This window comes from Mesoplodon bidens, assembly GCF_964165515.1.
Source record: "Mesoplodon bidens genome assembly, chromosome: 19".
In the NCBI taxonomy this organism is placed as follows: Eukaryota; Metazoa; Chordata; class Mammalia; order Artiodactyla; family Ziphiidae; genus Mesoplodon; species Mesoplodon bidens.
Genome location: NC_138179.1, coordinates 42877678 through 42895871, shown reverse-complemented (window position 1 = coordinate 42895871; position 18194 = coordinate 42877678). Strand labels below are relative to the sequence as shown.

General features: G+C 51.1%; 1 protein-coding gene across 2 annotated transcripts in view; it reads right to left on the bottom strand.

The window, feature by feature from the left end:
- Positions 1–18194, bottom strand: part of ENDOV (endonuclease V) — a 101601-nt gene that overhangs the window by 49721 nt on the left and 33686 nt on the right. Inside the window, exon 9 of one of the 2 annotated variants that reach the window (XM_081220630.1) lies at positions 15472–16131. The exons of the other annotated variant lie outside the window; for it this stretch is intronic. Coding sequence (XP_081076756.1) covers positions 15743–16131 — 389 coding nt within the window. The 3' untranslated portion in view covers positions 15472–15742. Of the gene's footprint in view, positions 1–15471; positions 16132–18194 lie in introns of those variants that run through there. 2 annotated transcript variants of the gene reach the window in all.

Below are 18194 nucleotides of genomic sequence, written 5' to 3'. Positions count from 1 at the left end.
TGTCTGCAGCAGCCCCCTCTCTACAGACCTCCAAGGAGCACAAAGCCACATGGGCTCTGAGAAGTTAACTACTTGCTGGAATGAGGAAATAGGAGAGAATAAAAGTGGTGGCTGTGGGGAAGTTACAAAGGTTCTGGAACTCTTTGAAAGGCCTGTGGTTCTGAGCTCAGGGCTTGGCTTCTTTGTAGGAAACAGAGGCCCTTCGGAAGAGGCTGGAACGCTCAGCCCAGCCAACGAGGGGCCCTCCCTGGGATGGAGTCAGCCAGCACTGCTGCCTTGACCTTAGCAGAACTGCCTCCCCCATCCCCCACTAGAAGATTCTTTCCCATTCACAGCCGGTGGTGCCCACCTGGGCTCAGGCCCATCGGCTAGCTTTGCCAGGGGCTCAGACCCTCATGAGTCTCCACAGTCCACCTCTGGAGGTGCCCCGGCAGTGCTGCCACCCTCCAGGGGCCATTGACATCCGTACTGTGCATCATGCTCTGTGCTTAACTCACTCCTACGCTTCATCTCACATCATCCCAATGGCCACCCTGATGATAACTCTGATTTTGCAGATGAGGAGCTGGTGGGGAGGCCGGGTGACCTGCTGAGCTCATGAGTGGCAGGGCGGGCGACCAGACTGCAAAGCCCCTGTCTTTCCACATTAGCTATCAGGTTCCGAGTTCATCTGCAGGGGTCAGCAGCTGGCAGGCCACCCCCTCACAGAGGACCTAGTCCCAATCTGAGCCCGTGAATCTCTGGCCAGACCTGCTCTTCCCTCGCACTTTGCTGCTCTGTCATCCTTGACCCCTCAGGTTCTCACGCACCCACGTGTGATGCACGTGGTAAGTCCCTGTGGCCTCGGGTTCCTGAGGTGCCCCTCCCCACGGGAGCAGAGCCTCCCTCCTCTCCTGACATTCAAATAAATTGTTTCTAACAGTCTGATCCTTAAAAATTGAAAAGCCTTTCATTTCTTGGTTTCCCCATGAAGCACACTTGCATTTCCTGAGACTCACATGGTCACTCAAGGAAGTGGACAGTGGTCTTCAGGGCCGTGGTTTCCCCCAGCATAGGAAGACAGGGTGGGACCAGCTGGTCTCTGCAGTCCCTTTGGGCTCTCCCTGGAGCCTAGGAGGCAACCTCCCCAGTCCGTGAGGACCAGCAGGGCCCTCTGCGCAGGACGTCTGACCTACCTGCTCCTAGACCCTTGCTCACACAGGACCCCTCTGCCCCCTGCCCCACCAGCAGTCCAGCAGCCATGGGATCTGCCCTCACCAGACTTCTCCTCTATGTTAACTGCCCTCTCAGGGTCCCTGTTCAGGCTACTCGAGTTCATATTTCTGATCATTGTTGGTGGACCTGGGTCACATTTTCTCCCCAGAATCTCTTAGCTACCATATAAATCAGGGTGCATGTAGGTACTTGGGGTGGGGTCCACAGGCCCTGAGCCCACGGTCATGACCTGGACTCATCAGTCTCCCTTTGGGGACAGGGGCAGAGAAGTATATTAAGGAAATGAAGAACCACAACTGACCCTTTAGAAAAACATACACACAGGAGATCAGCCAAGATGGTGGAGTAGAAGGACCCTGAGCTCACCTCCTCTCACAAGCACATCAGAATCACAACTATTTACAGAACAATCATCAATGAAAAAGACCTACCAGAAAAGATCTTCTACAACTAAAGACATAAAGAAGAAACCACAACGAGACGGGTAGGAGGGGCAGACACTCGATAAAGTCAAGTCCCATAACCCTGGGTGGGCAACCCACAAACTGGAGAATAATTACATTGCAGAGGTTCTCCAACAGGAGTGAGAGGTCTGAGCCCCACGTCAGGCTCCCCAGCCTGGACGTCCTGCACCAGGAAGATGAGCCCCCAGAACCATCAGCTTTGAAAGCCAGCAGGGCTTAATTTCAGGAGTCCCATAGGACTGGGGGGGTGGAAAGAGACTTCACTCTTAAATGGTGTGCACAAAATCTCACATGCTCCAGGACCCAGGGAAGAAGCAGCAATTTGATAGGAGCCTGGGCAAGACCTACCTGCTAGTCTTGGAGAGTCTCTTGGAGAGGTGAGGGTCGGGGTGTGGCTCACCCTGGGGACACAGACTCTGGTGACAGCCATTCTTGGGAGCTCCTTCTACCGCGTGGACACTGGTGCTGGTAGGCGCCATTGCGTGGGATCCTCCCTCTAGCTCATCAAGGCCGAGACTTGGCGCTACCCAACAACCTGTAGGCACCAGTGCTGAGATACCTCAGGCCAAGCAACTAACTGACACAACCCCACTCATCAGCAGACAAGCTGCCTAAAGACTTCTTGAGCCCACAGTCACCCCAGACACCGCCTTGCCCACCAGAGGGCCCAGGACCCAGCTCCACCCACCAGTGGGCAGGCACCAGACACAAGAAAACCACAATCCCACAGCCTATGGATATAGCCTGCCCACCAGCAGGCTAGACCCTGCCCTGGAACCAGCTGGGTCCCAGTCCTGCTCACTATCAGGCCAACACAAGCTTCAGGACAGCCTGGACCCTGTACCCAACTGTTTCAAGAACCACCCTCCCACCCCAACAGTGATGTGACACCAGCTCTGGGATCCCTGAGCCCGGCAACCAGACTCTGGGACCTGGCTCTGATCACTAGTACGCAGGCACTAAACCCAGGGTTAACACCTATCCTTCTCAAATTATTCCAAAAAATTGCAAAGGAAGAAACACTTCTGAACTCATTCTATGAGGCCAGCATCACCCTGATACCAAATAACAGACAAATATATCACAAAAAAAGAAAACTACAGACCAATATTACTGGTGAACATAGATGTAAAAATTCTCAACAAAGTATTAGCAAACCGAATCCAACAATACATTATAAGGATCTTACACCATGATCAAGTGGGATTTATCCCAGGGATGCAAGATTTTTCAATATCAGCAAATCAATCAATATGATACACCACATTAACAAATTGAAGAATACAAACCATATGATCATCTAGATAGATGCAGAAAAAGCTTTCTGACAAAATGCAACACGTATTTATGATTAAAAAAAAAAAAAACTCCAGAAAGCGGGCATAGATGGAACATACCTCAACATAATAAAGGCCATGTATGACAAACCCACAGCCAACATCATACTCAACAGTGAAAAGTTGAAAGCATTTCCTCTAAGATCAGGAACAAGACAAAGATGCCCACTCTCATCACTTTTTTTTGGTGGGGGGCAAGCCATGTGGCTTGTGGGATCTTAGTTCCCTGACCAGGGATTGAACCTGGGCCCTCAGCAGTGAGAGCACAGAGCTCTAACCACTGGACTGCCAGGGAATTCCCTCTCATCACTTTTATTCAACATAGCATTGGAAGCCCTAGCCACAGCAATTAGAGAAGAAAAAGAAATAAAAGGAGTCCAAATTGGAAAAGAAGTAAAACTGTCACTGTTTGCAGATGACATGATACTACACATAGAAAATCCTAAAGATGACACTAGAAAACTACTAGAGCTCATCGATGAATACAGTAAAATAGTAGAATACAAAATTTATATACAGAAGTCTGTTGCATTTGTATACACTAACAATGAACTATTAGAAAGAGAAATTAAGGAAACAATTCATTTACCACTGCATCAAAAAGAATAAGATACCTAGGGGACTTCCCTGGCGGCTCAGTGGTTAAGAATCCGCCTGCCAATGCAGGGGACACGGGTTTGATCCCTGGTCCGGGAAGATCCCACATGCCGTGGAGCAACTAAGCCCATGTGCCACAACTACTGAGCCTGCACTTTAGAGCCTGTAAGCCACAACTATTGAGCCCTCATGCCACAACTACTGAAGCCCGCGTGCCTAGAGCCCATGCTCTGCAACAAGACAAGACACTGCGATGAGAAGCCTGTGCACCAAAACGAAGAGTAGCCCCCGCTTGCCGCAACTAGAGAATGCCTGCGCACAGCAATCAAGACCAAACGCAGCCAAAAATTAAAAAAAAAAAAAAAAAAAAAAAAGAATAAGATACCTAGGAGTAAACTTACCTAAGGAGGTAAAAGACCTGTACTCAGAAAACTATAAGACACTGATGAAAGAAACTGAAAACAACATAACGAGATGGAAAGATATACCGTGTTCTTGGATTGGAAGAATCAATATTGTTAAAATGATCATACTACCCAAGGCAATCTACAGATTCAATGCAATCGCCATCAAGTTACCAATGGCATTTTTCACAGAACTAGAAAAAACAATTTTAAAATTTGTATGGTAACACAAAAGATCCTAAATAACCAAAACAATCTTGAGAAAGAAGAACAGAGATGCAGGAATTACACTCCCTGACTTCAGATTATACTACAAAGTTACAGTAATCAAAACAGAATGGTACTGGCACAAAAACAGCCATACAAATCAATGGAACAGGATAGAAAACCCAGAAATAAACACTTATGGTCAATTAATCTATGACAAAGGAGACAGGAACATACAATGGAGAAAAGACAGTCTCTTCAATAAGTGGTGCTGGGAAAACTGGACAGCTACATGTAAAAGAATAAAATTAGAACATTCTCTAACACCATATACAAAAATAAACTCAAAATGTATTACAGACCTAAATGTAAGACCAGAAACCATAAAACTCCTAGAGGAAAACACAGGCAGAACATTCTTTGACACAAATTGTAGCAATATTTTTTTGGATCTGTCTCCTAAGGCAATGGAAATAAAGGCAAAAATAAACAAATGGGACCTAATTTAACTTAAAAGCTTTTGCACAGCAAAGGAAATCATCAACAAAATGAAAAGACAATCTACTGAAGGGGAGAAATTATTTGCAAATGGTATGACCAATAAGAGGTTAATATCCAAAATATACAGACAGCTTATTCAACTCAACATCAAAAACACAAACAACCTGAATGAAAAATGGGCAGAAGGGACTTCCCTAGTGGTCCAGTGGTTAAGACTCTGCACTCCCACTGCAGGGGGCATGGGTTTGATCCCTGGTCAGGGAACTAAGATCCCACATGCCATGTGACGAAAAAAAAAAAAAAAGGGCAGAAGACCCAAATAGACATTTTTCCAAAGAGCACATGCAGATGGCCAACAGACACATGACAAGATGTTCAACACTGCTAATCATCAGGGAAATGCAAATCAAAACTGCAATGAGATATCATCTCACACCTGTCAGAATGGCTGTCATCAAAAAGGACACAAATAACAAATGTTGACGAGATGTGGAGAAAAGGGAACCCTCATACACTGTTGGTAGGAAAGTGAATTGGTGCAGCCACTGTGGAAAACAGTATGGAGGTCTCTCAAAAAACTAAAAATAGAACTACCATATGACCCAGCAATTCCACTCCCAGTATATATCCAAAAAAAACCAAAAACACTAATTCAAAAAGATATGTGCACCCCAATGTTCATAGCAGCATTATATACAATTGCCAAGACAAGACACGGAAGTAACCTAAGTGTCCATCAACAGATGAATGGATAAAGTAGATGTGGCATGTATATAAATGTATATGTGTACTACTCAGCCATAAAAAAAGAATGAAATTTTGCCATTTGCAACAACATGGGTGGACCTGGAGGGCATTATGCCAAGTGAAGTGAGAAAGACAAATTCTCTATGATATCACTTATATGTGGAATCTAAAAAATACAATAAACTAGTGAATATAACAAAAAAGAAGCAGACTCACAGATATAAAAAACAAACTAGGAACTTCCCTGGTGGTCCAGTGGCTAAGACTCCATGCTCCCAGTAGAGGGGGCCCAGCTTCAATCCCTGGTCAGGAAACTGGATCCCACATGCTGTAACTAAGAGCCCGCATGCCGCAACTAAAGATCCCGCATGCCACAACTAAAAGATTCCACAACTAAAAGATTCCACGTGCCGCAACTAAGACCTGGCGCAGCCAAATAAATAAATAAATATTTTTTTAAAAAAGAGAGAGAACAAACTAGTGGTTACCTGTGGGGAGAGGGAAGGGAGAGGGGCAAACGTGGGGTAGGGGATTAAGAGGTACAAACTACTATGTACAAAATAAGCTACAAGGATATATTGTACAGCACAGGGAATATAGCCAATATTTGATAATAACTATAAATAGAGTATAACCTTTAAAAAATGTGAATCACTATATCGTACAACTGTAACTTATACAATATTGTACATCGACTATATTCCAGTTTAAAAAAAAGAGAAATAAAGAAAAACGTACATTCATGCATTCATTCACTTATCGAGGACTTGTTTCCTGAGCACCTACCATGAGCAAGTACCTGGGGCCAGGTGACCGGTGGGTGGTCTGAGGGGCGGAAGAAGGCGGCTCAGCTCAGGCACATGGGCCAGCTTCAGGCTTAGAAACACCAAAGGCAAATGGTGCCGGAGGATGGGGGAGGGGGAGGAGGGCGGGTGTGAGCTTGCATGCTTGTGTGCCTATAAGGCATTGCTAAGGAAGCCGTCTGTCCGCTGTTTGATTTCTGCGCTTCTCAATTCAGGCCAAGGTGGGGGGCCATCTGCTAGAGTGGACACAGAGAAAACATTTTCGCTATGCAGAAAATTGGCTTCTGAGGGGAGGCTGTGTGCTCAGCACAGAACCAGCCTGCAGAGGAGGTGCTAGAGGCAGCGGGCAGGGCTGGGTGCAGGGAGGGAGGGCTGGAGAGACGCCCCTGCTCCTGCCGCGTCCTTGGGAGGCCTCAGGCCCGCCAGTGTCTCCAGTGCATCAAGCCCCTGCCTAAAACTTCCGGGTCTTTGCATGGGACTTGCATGGGGGGAGGGCTCCTCTCATTTTTAATACCTTCATTAAGATATAGTTCACATAATCATAAAATTTACCCATTTAAAGTGTATAGCTCAATGGCTCTTGGTATATTACATTACTAGTTTTAAAAAATTGTGGTAAGTATATATAACATACAATGTACCATTTTAACCATTTTAAGTGTAAATTCATTGGTATTGATTACATTCATAATGTTGTGCAAGTATCACCACTATTTCTAAAAATTTTTCTTCACCCCAAACAGAAACTCTGTCCCCATTAAACATTAACGCCCTCCCCTCTCCTCCAACCCCTGGGAACCTCTAATCTACTTTCTGTATCTCAAAATTTACCTATCCTAGGGCTTCCCTGGTGGCGCAGTGGTTGAGAGTCCGCCTGCCGATGCAGGGGACACGGGTTCGTGCCCCGGTCCGGGAAGATCCCACATGCCGCAGAGCGGCTGAGCCCGTGAGCCATGGCCGCTGAGCCTGCGCGTCCGGAGCCTGTTGCTCCGCAACGGGAGAGGCCACAACAGTGAGAGGCCCGCGTACCGCAAAAAAAAAAAAAAAAATTTACCTATCCTAGGGACCTCATATAAGTGAATCATACAGTATTTGTCCTTTTGTGTCAAGTTTCTTTCACTTAGGTTCCTCCATCTTGTAGCTTGTGTCAGAATGCCATTCCTTTATGGCTGAATAATATTCCACTGTATGGATAGACCACATTTATTTATCCATTCACCTGTTGATGGACACTTGAGTTGTTTCCACCTTTTTGTGAATAGTGTTGCTAAGAATATGGGTGTGCAAGTATCTGTTTTAGTCTTTACTTTCAATCCTTTTGTGTATATACCTAGGAGTAGAATCATATGGTAATTCTATGTATAGGTGTTGAGGAACTGCCACAGTTTTCTACAGTGGCTGCACCATTTTACATTCCTACCAACAGCGTACTAGGTTCCAACGTCTCCACCCATATTTGTTAATTTCTGCTGTTGTTACTTGATGGTAGCTACCCTAATGAGTGTGAGGTGCTATCTTACATGGGTTTGATTTGCATTTCCCTAATGATTATTGATATCATACAATGTTAGTGACATACTGATTTTTTAAAATAAATTTATTTATTTATTTATTTATTGGCTGTACTGGGTCTTTGTTGCTGTGTGCGGGCTTTCTCTAGTTGCGGTGAGCGGGGGCTACTCTTCGTTGCGGTGCGTGGGCTTCTCATTGTGGTGGCTTCTCTTTGCTGTAGAGCACAGGCTCTAGGCACGCGGGCTGCAGTAGCTGTGGCACATGGGCTCAGTAGCTGTGGCTCGTGGGCTCTAGAGCACAGGTTCAGTAATTGTGGCACATGGGCTTAGTTGCTCCGCGGCATGTGGGATCTTTCTGGGGCAGGCCCCTGCATTGGCAGGTGGATTCTTAACCACTGCACCACCAGGGAAATCCCTGATATACTGATTTTCATGTGCTTATGGCTATTTGTGTATCTTCTTTTGCAAAATGTCCTTTTGAACCCTTTGGCCATTTTAAAATTGGGTGCTTGGTTTTCTGTTGTTGAGTTATAGAAGTTCTTTGTATATTCTGGATATTAATCCCTTATTGGATATATGACTTGTGAATATTTTCTCCCATACTGTGGGGTGTCCTTTCACTCTCTCGATAGTACCCTTTGATACACAAAAGTTTTTAATTTTGATGAAGTCCAACTTAGCTATTTTTTGGTCAAAGCCGCCTCTGCACTGTGTTTTTGGTGTCATATCCAAGAAATAATTTGCTAGACTAAATCCTACTTATCTTTGATCCCCCGCCCGGTGCAAATTAGTCCTCCTTGTGATCCTGTCTCATTGCACCTGTGTTCCCTTGGCAGTGCCAGCTGCGCCCGGCTGGTCTGCACAGCTCCGAGTCTCCCCAACCCAGAACCCCAGTGGGCAGAAGTCGTGTCTGTTTCCTTCCTCCTAGAAGCCCCTTCTGGATTGAACATTCTTGGCTCTGGGCTTTACTCTTCAGAATTCTGGTTCTCTAAGAATCACAGAATGTTGGCGCAGATGTAGAAAGAAGAAAAAAACCAGAAACGCTCTTTGAAATAAGAGCCAACTGCTTTCATGCACCAGGGGAGCTGGTACATGTCACAGGCTGGCTTGACTCAGTTTAGGAAAATACACCAATGGCTTTTGTTAGTCTGGAAGGGGAACTCACCCTCTCCCCTGCCTGCAGGGGTTGAGGCAGGAAGGAAAAGGTGAAGGGAGCTGCTTGCCCAGCAGCAAAAGGGACTGTGGTTTTCACAGACATCCTGGGAGAGAAGAGGTGAGAATCTGCAGAACAGAGAACTGGGGAGAGAAAAGACGTGACGGGGTGGAGAAAGGTCAAAGGGGGAAAGCCCAGTTGGCCAGAAATGCCTGTGTTGTCATCTGTAATGAGTTGCTCCATCACCCCAAACACCAGTGAATGTCTGCTCCCGGAAGGGCCCATGTGAACGATGCTTTGCACAAACGAAGAAGTTGGGTGGTGTCCAGTGTAGACCCCCCCACCCCGCCATCAAGTGTGCAGCAGAAGCAGGGAACGTGAAGGTAGATAACCCAGAGAAATGTGGGGATCCTCATGGGACGCTGGGTTTTCCACTTTATATGGATGGGGGCTGTACTGGGGTAAGTAGTGTCCCCCCAAAATTCATATCCACCCAGAACCTGTGAATGTGACTTTATTTGGAAATAGGGTCTTTGCAGGTGTCATCAAGTTAAGATGCAATCCTACTGGATTAGAGGGGGCCCTAATTCAAAGACTGGGAAATTTGATCAAAGACACAGGGACACAGGGAGAAGGTCATGTGAAGACAGAGCAGAGACTGGATGATGTGTCTACTAGCCAAGGATGCCAAGGATCGCCAGCAGCCACCAGAAGCTGGGGAGGGGCCTGGAACAGATTCTCTCTCAGAGCCTCCAGAAGGAACCAACCTGCTGACACCATGATATCAGACTTCTGGCCTCCAGACTGTGAGGAAATACATTTCTATTGTTTGAAGCTCCCCTGTCTGTGGTATCCTATTATGGCAGCCCAAGAAATGAATGGAGGGGCTAACGTCCTTCTGTTTTAAGAGCAAAGGAATGGGAGGCCCCAAGGCTGGGGGGCTGGGAACATCAGTGGCCGACCCTGGCTAGCGTGGGGTCCCCACCTCCAGCAGAAAGAGCCAGACTGGCTTCGGGCAGAGCCTCTGAGCTCCAGTTTCTCTGCACTTTAGGGTTCAGGGTCACCAGGCTGTTGGCCCCTTGGCACCTGGCAGTAGAAAGGGGAGGCTGAGAAGCCATCTGGTCAAAACTGCCTCTGCACGTCACACCCACCACAGCCGGCTTGGGTCTCTTAAGTGCTGCAGCAGAGACAGCAGTGCAGAGTGGGGTCACCAACCCCGGAAAACGCCCGAGCGCTTTGGGAGGACAAGAGCTGCCCCCGAGAACCATCCCCTGACCCCAGTACTGTGACATCCTGGCATGTGACCAGACTCTCCCTGTTGTGGATTAGGTGGCGGCCTGGGGAGAGGAGCAAGAGATGAGGAGGGACCAGAGGATGGAGGATTCACTTAGCAGAAGGGAAGGCGATGGTGAGAGCCCAAAGCAGGATAAAGGGACAGAGAGTGAGGTGGGGCAGGGAAGGGTTCCTGGGCAGAGGGACTGGGCAGAGGGCCTGAAGGGGCAGCAACATGGCAGGAAAGCACAGAGCTGGAGGCGGGCAGGGGTTGGGGGGCTGGTCAGGTCACACAGGGGCTTGAAAAGGAGAAAAACACCCGGCCTCGGTGTTGTGCTGACAATTGCATGACTCAACAGTGTCACTGTCGGGACTTCCCTGGTGGTCCAGTGGTAAAGAATCGGCCTTACAATACAGGGGATGCAGGTTCGATCCCTGGTCAGGGAACTAAATGTCACATGCTGCAGGGCAACTAAGCCCTCACATCACAACTACTGAGCTCGTGCGCCTAAAATAAAGAGCCTGCGTGCTGCAAACTACAGAGCCCACACACTCTGGAACCTGCGCGCCACAACTACAGAGCCCAGGAGCCCTGGGGCCTGCGCGCCACAACTAGAGAAGAGAAAATCTGCATGCCACGACTAGAGAGAAGCCCATGCACAGCAACGAAGATCCTGCATGCTGCAACGAACACCCGACGCAGCCAAAAATAAAATAAATAAACAAATAATCTAAAAAAAACAAACCCAATGTCACTGTCATCAGACACAGCCACTCTGTGACTGAGATGGATGGAGACAGAGACAAGAGGCCTCTGCAGTCATATCTGAACACAGAACGTGGACACTGTCCAGACCTAAAAATGGGCCCTGGTCCCCTTTCCTTGAGGATTGGCATGGGTTTACCCATTTCAGCCTAAGCTTTGCTCTGTTCTCCTGCCTTCTAGACACAAATTATTAAGATACCTGATTGTGGCATCAACCCTGCTTCCCGACGGCCTTCACCCTAGCCCCAGTTTCCCCAGCACAAGCCTGTCTCCAGAGTCCTTCCTAACACCTCCTACGGACACCCCCGCCCCAGCTCCCCACAGTGTGCTATTGCCCTCACTCCATTCCACTGCAGTTGTGTTCCTGGGGGTCCTTGGATGGAAGGTAACTGACGCTTCATACACCATGGAAAGAACTGTGGGTTTTACTCTGAATCATACGGGAAGCCACTGGATGGTTTTAAGCAGAGAAGTGTGCTGCAATTTTTGAAAGAAATGTTCTGGAAGACCCATCAGGAGGCTCTGTCTGGAGCGCATCTGGAGCAGCATTCCCTGTGGCTACTCGGTGGGGGAGGTCACTCCTTCTGCCTCCAGCGCAGGAAGGAGGGAGGATGAGAGCACACGGATGGCCTTTGTGTCCCAGAACCACTTTCTAAGGGGCTTCTGAGATAAGAATTCAGCTGCAGTGAGCTACACAGGGCTGTTTGCATCAGCTCTAGGCAGCCAGGGAGACAAGCATCCTCGTGGACAGTGCAGAGGCGCCTACCCACCCCCTTTCTGAGCAGAGGGGCCACCACATTCAAGACACCCTTTAAGACAGAGTTTGTGGAGGGAATTCCCCCACGGTCCATCGGTTAAGACTCCACGCTTTCACTGTCAAGGGCCTGGGTCGATCCCTGGTCAGGGAACTAAAGAGTGGCCAAAGGAAAAAAAAAAAAAGAGTTTGTGGAAAAGACAAAATCAATCCACACCTGCAGGTACCAAGGAGCCAAGGACATAAGGTTCTACACAGATGTCTGATGTTTCGGTCTGGATGGATGGTGACGTCATTCCCATGACTCTGTGTGTGCTCAGCCAGGAGGGCTAAGGGGTCAGACTTGTGAGTAACTGGCTCCCAGGTTAGGAAAGAAGCTCAGATGAGGAGGTGTACCTGCCTCCCCTGCCCCAGTGCATATACACATTGCTTCCAACTTGTGCTCGGGAGGGTTGGCTAGCTGGGGGGCTTCTTCCAAGGTGCCAGGCTACAACACGTCCCCTTGTCTGGTGAAACCGTGTGTTGTGTGTGTGTGGTCCTCCTTTGGTTATTGGTCCAACAGCATGCCCAGTGGTCCGCAGGGACGGCAGAAGCAAAGTGTTTGTATTGGGCCCCTTGCTGCCTCCCCATCTGACCTGGCTGCTTCTCCTGTTTCTCCCAGGACCCTCTCACGGCTGGAAGGTGGAGCCCTCTGTTAGGCCTGCTTGCTTGAATTTCCCTCCCTCACCTGGATTGGTGGGTTCCTCAAGCCTCATCTTGACCCTGTCTCCCACCCCAGCGCCCCTAACCTAGAAGAAGGTGGAGAGAACTTGGGACTGTAGAAACAAACATGGAGCATGGAGAGCTTGCTGTCACCCCCAGGACCCCCTCTGCATTTGGAAGGTGGGGTTCTGGGAACTAGAAGCTACACTGTTATCAGCTGCATCCGTGCACGTGTGTGCCCTTGAGTGTTGCGTGTGTGTTGGGGGAGAAACTGGGATACTGGGGAGGGAAAACCCTTCAATCACATCAGGAGCCTCCATTCCCGTTCACACATAAGGGCCCATGGGGCACTGCAGCACATGCATAAATTTTATCTGAAAAAAAATGTGTATGCAATATATTGAGAAAAAAAGACTAGAAGAAAATATTCTGAAGTGTCAACAGTGGTTTATCTTGCGATGGGATCAAGGATTTTTATACTTTCGTGTTTTACACCAAACGTGTTGGTTATGTAATTTAAATTTTATTTATTTATATTTAAACCAAGTTCTCCAGCCAACTGTGCTCTTCCACAGTTGCAGTAACTTTCCTTTGAGTTGGATTTCTGGGCGAACCTAAAACAACGACTCCCTCTCAAGTTCACACTACTTCATACTCGTGTTTTCATTCCTCCTTCCTTAGACAATCGATGCGTTGGGCCGGGGTCCCCGTCCTCAGAGAGTCTGCAGCCTAGGGGCATTCTCTCCCTACGACCCGCTCCTCCGCGAGGAAACGGGGGCGCAAGGGGTGGCGAGCATGTTCCGGGGTGGGTGGTGTCCGAGGGAGGCGGGGTAGCCCTCCGGGAGGCGTGGGTGTCGGCCTTGGCTCCTCAGCTTCCGGGACAGTGGGTGTAAAATGTTCGGACAACGTTAAAAGGGTCTACTGGGCTTTCTGCGGTCTCCTGCTCCCGAACCCTCCTGAGAGGGCGCCCTGGGGAGGACGACGCCCGTGACACCGAGCGCGGGAACGGCAGGACCCAGACCACACGCAGACCTGGGTACCGAGGCCCAGAGGCCACACTCTGGGACAGAACCTCGGGACCCAAACGCCGGGCGGGGTTGCCACGGCAACGCCCTCAAGCGCGCGGCGATTGGCGGAGCGCAGAGGCGGGGCCCGGGAGGTGCTCCCGCGAGAGCTCGGCCTCGCGGCTTCCGGTCGGTGCGGGCCAAGGGAGCGTGGGGCAGGGTTTCCGGGCCTAGGCTACCACCTGGACTCTCCTCCCGCGTACCGTGTGGTAGCCGACCCTGCTGGCTGTGCCACCGAAATGTGCCCAGAACAGGAACCTTCTCTCTCCTCCGCTGCGACCATCCTGGTCTGGGCCACCTTTAGTCGTCTAGAATACTGCCCAACCTCTCGCCGGGTCTCCCACCTCCGCCCTTCAGTCCGTGTCATCTTGTGGTGCCATGCTTCCCTCAAGAGAGTCAAGGCCCTGCCCCGTTTGCCAGCCCCTCCCTGCTCCCCCACTTCAGCCTCGCTGACTGCTCGACTCTTGACTGACCTTGCTCCATACCCCGCCCCTCCCCCCACCCCGCCTTTGGACTTGCTAGTCCTTCTGCCTGGGACACGCCTCCCCAAGACATTAGCAGGATGCTCGCCTCTTTAGTGAGGTGACACACCTGCTTAAAAGTTACACCCCACAGCCCCCATACTCCCTGCCCTGATTTTTCTCCGTAGGTCTTATCACCATCCAACAGAGTTGATAATGTACTTATATGTTGTCTGAAAGCTCCATGGCCACGAGTTTGTCTTGTTAGACCAGAGCAGGTACTCAGCATTGCAGACTGAGCAGGTGGAAGAGGGGTCTTCTTTTCCTTCCCAAGAAGGGTGGTGAATCCCTTGGGTTACCCTCTCTGGAAGGAGAACCGGCCAGGACTGGCTGACTGCCCACATGCCAAGTGCCTTACTTTCAATATCTCACTCCCAGAGTAGCCTCCCATTCCTGCAGGAGGCCCAAGGCGTCTCAGGGAGCCCTATCCTCCAAACACGGTCATCCTCAGCTCAGAATCCTCTGGGCTCCAGATGTCGCTGGCTGGTGCCAGCAGCCCCTCCCACGTGCCTGGCACTCTGCTGGGTGCTGAACTGGGTGAGAAAGTCTGGTGCTGCCCTCAAGGCTCTCAGTCTAGTGGGAGAGACAGAGGAGAGTGATTACCACCATGCGGAGGGCAGTGCTGAGGCTGGGCGTGTGAGGCACAGCGTTAAGGAGGGTGGGCTCGGCGTCCAGAGTGGGGCCTCTGGAATTCCTCCTGGTGGTCCCCGGAGGCCTTTCTGGCATGAAGTGTGCACTGTGGACGACAATCACTGGTTGTCTACTCTGTGCTGATGCGATTCCTGGGATCCAGCTCTTTGTGGCTGGGAAGGCTGTGCTCTTCCCAGGGCCCAATGCTGCTTCTCAAGCGGGATGCCAGACAAGCATCCAGGGCTGCCCAGAATTGCATCCAAGTGTCCAGATAACTGGCTTCCCTGTGGGTGTGGACACGGGGAGAGGAGCTCTTTGCATGGTGTGTGGCTGGGTGAGCCAGGGCAGCCATATGCCACCAGCCTTGTGGGGAGCAGGGCACAGGCCACCCTGGCAGCCAGATGCTCCTGGGCCAGTCTGTGGCTCAAAGGCGTTTCCTTCAGGAGAGGAGCCACCTGGCTCCTCTCCACCCGCCCTCCTGCTCCTGCCTCCCTCTCAGCTCCAAAGTCTAGGGTTCCAGGGCTGTGTCAGCACGGGGCCATGCTGCACTGTCCTTCTGGCATGGGGCATGGTGGCCTGGAACGGACATCTGGTCTATCTCAGCCCCCGCAGGCATGGCATCTGTGGCTCCATGGAACGCAGTGGCAAGGAGGAGAGCCGGAACCAGGGGAAGGCCATACTCTACTGTGATCACCAAGTGGCCGAGCATTCCTGGCATGGCCCGCCTGGCACTGCCCCTTCCACTGAGGCTTACTGAGGGCAACCCCTGAGGGCCCTCCTTGTCAGGGATCCTTCTGCCGGGTGGTGTCCGCTCAGGCTGAGGGAGGGAGGGAGGGACACTGGTTACAACTGATGATGCCAGGCCAGTGGGATCTTGAACCCGCAAATAGTAGGAGAGGAGGGCAGCCCCCGCCCCTTGCCCATGATGCGCCCTCCAGCTGGCAGAGGCATCCAGCCTGCTCTGCAGGAGTTGGGTCTACAGCATGAGAGAGGGCTTCATTTTACAGATGGGAAAACTGAGGCTCTCAGAGGGGAAGGAAGCAAACGTGTGCTCAGTGGGCTTTATCTTGTTTGCAGGGCTGAGGTCGGCGTCATTAGCTCCGTTTTACAGAGGAGGAACTGGGGATTGGAGAAATGAAGTGCTGTTTGCCAGTTGTCCTGGTAAGCCCCTTATCTGGCCTGGGATGGCACGGATCTGAGAAGGAGCCGGGGCAGTGCCAACGCTTGCTTGTTTTGCCACGAGATGGAAAAGTGAGCCCAAAGATGCAAGGCTGAGGGAAGGGAGACCCAGGATCAAGGTGACCCTCCTGCAGGAAGCAAGAAGTCCTGAGGCCCAGCTGGGCTGGGAAGTTTGGAATGAGGACGCCAAGTGCAGCAATGTGGGTCCTCACTGTGGTGGGTGCCCTGCCCCTCCCTGGTAGACGGAGTCGCACTTGGTCACTGGATCCTGAAGAAATGAGAAAATGGCATCTTTGGCTTCTACCTGGGGTTCAGACGAAACCATCAGGGTGACCCTGCCCTACTCTGCAGGCTCTCCCTTGCCAAGCCTTCCCCCACAGGCCCTTCCCTTCCTTTACATCAACCATGGGAACCTATGCCCGAGAGACATGGCACTCCAGGCCTAATGCCATTCCAGACGCAGAGGGGAGCCTCCACCTTCACCACCACATCATCCATCGTTGTCAACAGTGACATGACTCAGTCACACCCCTTCAAGGGCCAGGCGAGTCCAGCTGGGGGCAAAAGGAGCAGCCTGTACCAGGTGACTGTGACAGAACAGACGGCCGAGGGGCAGAAGAGAGGTACAGACGTTTCCAGGTCCCTCCACAGGGGCCAGGGAGGAAGGGGCTGGTTCCAAGATGGGAGGGGGCACCCCAGGCCCGGTCACCCCAGCAAGCTGCCCTGGAAGGGTGTGTCTGAAAGCCGGATGCACACTGAGTGGTGGGACAGGCTGCCTTGGGGGCCAGGGCCGGGGGGCCCTGGGAGGCAGGCTGAGCAACGGTATAGTGTCCATGGACTTTGAGCCCAAGGCTGAGGGAGCGTGACCCAGCTCGCGGAAGCAGCTTTTTAGCAAGTGCCTTGAGCTTTCTTAGAAGCAGGATGAGTTTAAATTATAAATAAACAAACGAGCACTCTGCAGCAAGGCAAGGCGTGGGCTGGTGCGGTGGGAAGACGGGAGAGACTGGAGGCAGAGACCTCACTTAGGAGCTAATATTCCCCCCTGAACTTGAACCTTCCTGTCCTCCCTCCCCACCCTGCCTCTGCCTCAGGGGCTTGTGGGCCTTCTGCTGAAGGCATCACCTGGGGTCTCAGGCTTCAGGGACTGACCCTGGCCGGTCTGCAGGAAGAGGCCCAGCGTGGACCCCCACGGTGGCGAGTCGGGAGGCCCACCTGGCTTACACCACCCAAGGCATTCAAGCCCGAGTCTCCCTCGGACAAAAACAGGCCCCGGTGGACACTCATCCGTGTGGGAGGTGTCTTACCAAATGTTTGAAGGGGAAAAAAAATCCCGTTTTCTTAGCTTTTTTTTTCCTTTCTATTTTTTGATTATTTTTCTAGATGACTTCATTTCCAAGAAGGGTGTAGGGGAGAGAAGGAGGACAGAGGGAGGGAGGACAGGGGCCCTGAGGAGGGATGGAGGGGGGAGAGTGGGTACCAGGCCCAGGGAAAAGCTGTGGGGAAAGTGGGGGCCACCCTGTCCTGACCGCAGTGCTTCCAGTCCAGGCTGTGTCCTCCTCCTGACCCCCACGGACCTCTTGGCCAGCTCCACTCCCACAAGTCCCTGGGGCAGAGTTCAGCTCTCATCCAGCCAGGATTAGCAGGAGAAGGGCTTCTAGGAGCTTCTCTCTGGGGCATGACCTCCCTGCCCCATGGACAGAGGTCTCCTTACCCCTTATACCACTCAGAACCAGCAGGACACACTCTGGCTAGCTTAATGGCAAAGAAAGTTTCTGTTCAGTGGCCACACGCCCAGGAGCAAGGCCCCAAACACACGGCCTCCACCACTGGGCACAGACCCAGCAGCCTACGTGTGATAGGACACTGCTGCCCAGAAGCCAGGACCTTCCACCCCCACCGTTGCTAGAAAAGAGATGCTGGGGGATCTGCTTTCTGGTGTTGGCTGCTTCTGAGTCAGTCTGTTCAGGTGAATCTTGGTTGGCGGAGCCCAGGTCACATTCCCCCACTCTAACTGCAAGGGAGTCAGAGAACACCAACAAGGTAGCAGCCACCCCAGAACTCCTTTTAGTTCACAGAGCCCAAACTCCCAGCAGCTGCTGCGCTCTGAGGGAGAAACCATCCCAGGCCTCTCTCCCAGCCTCCAGTGGCTGCTGGCCATCTTTCGTGTTCCTTGGCTGGTGGGCGCACCACTCCAGTCTCTGCCCCCAACTTCACACAGTCGTCTCTTTGGTCTAAGTCTCAAATCTCCCTCTGCTTTTCTCTTCTGACACCTGACACTGGATTTAGGACCCACTCTAATCCAGGATGATCTAATCTCAAGATCCTGAACTTGGTTATATCTGCAAAGACTCTATTCTAAGTATGGTC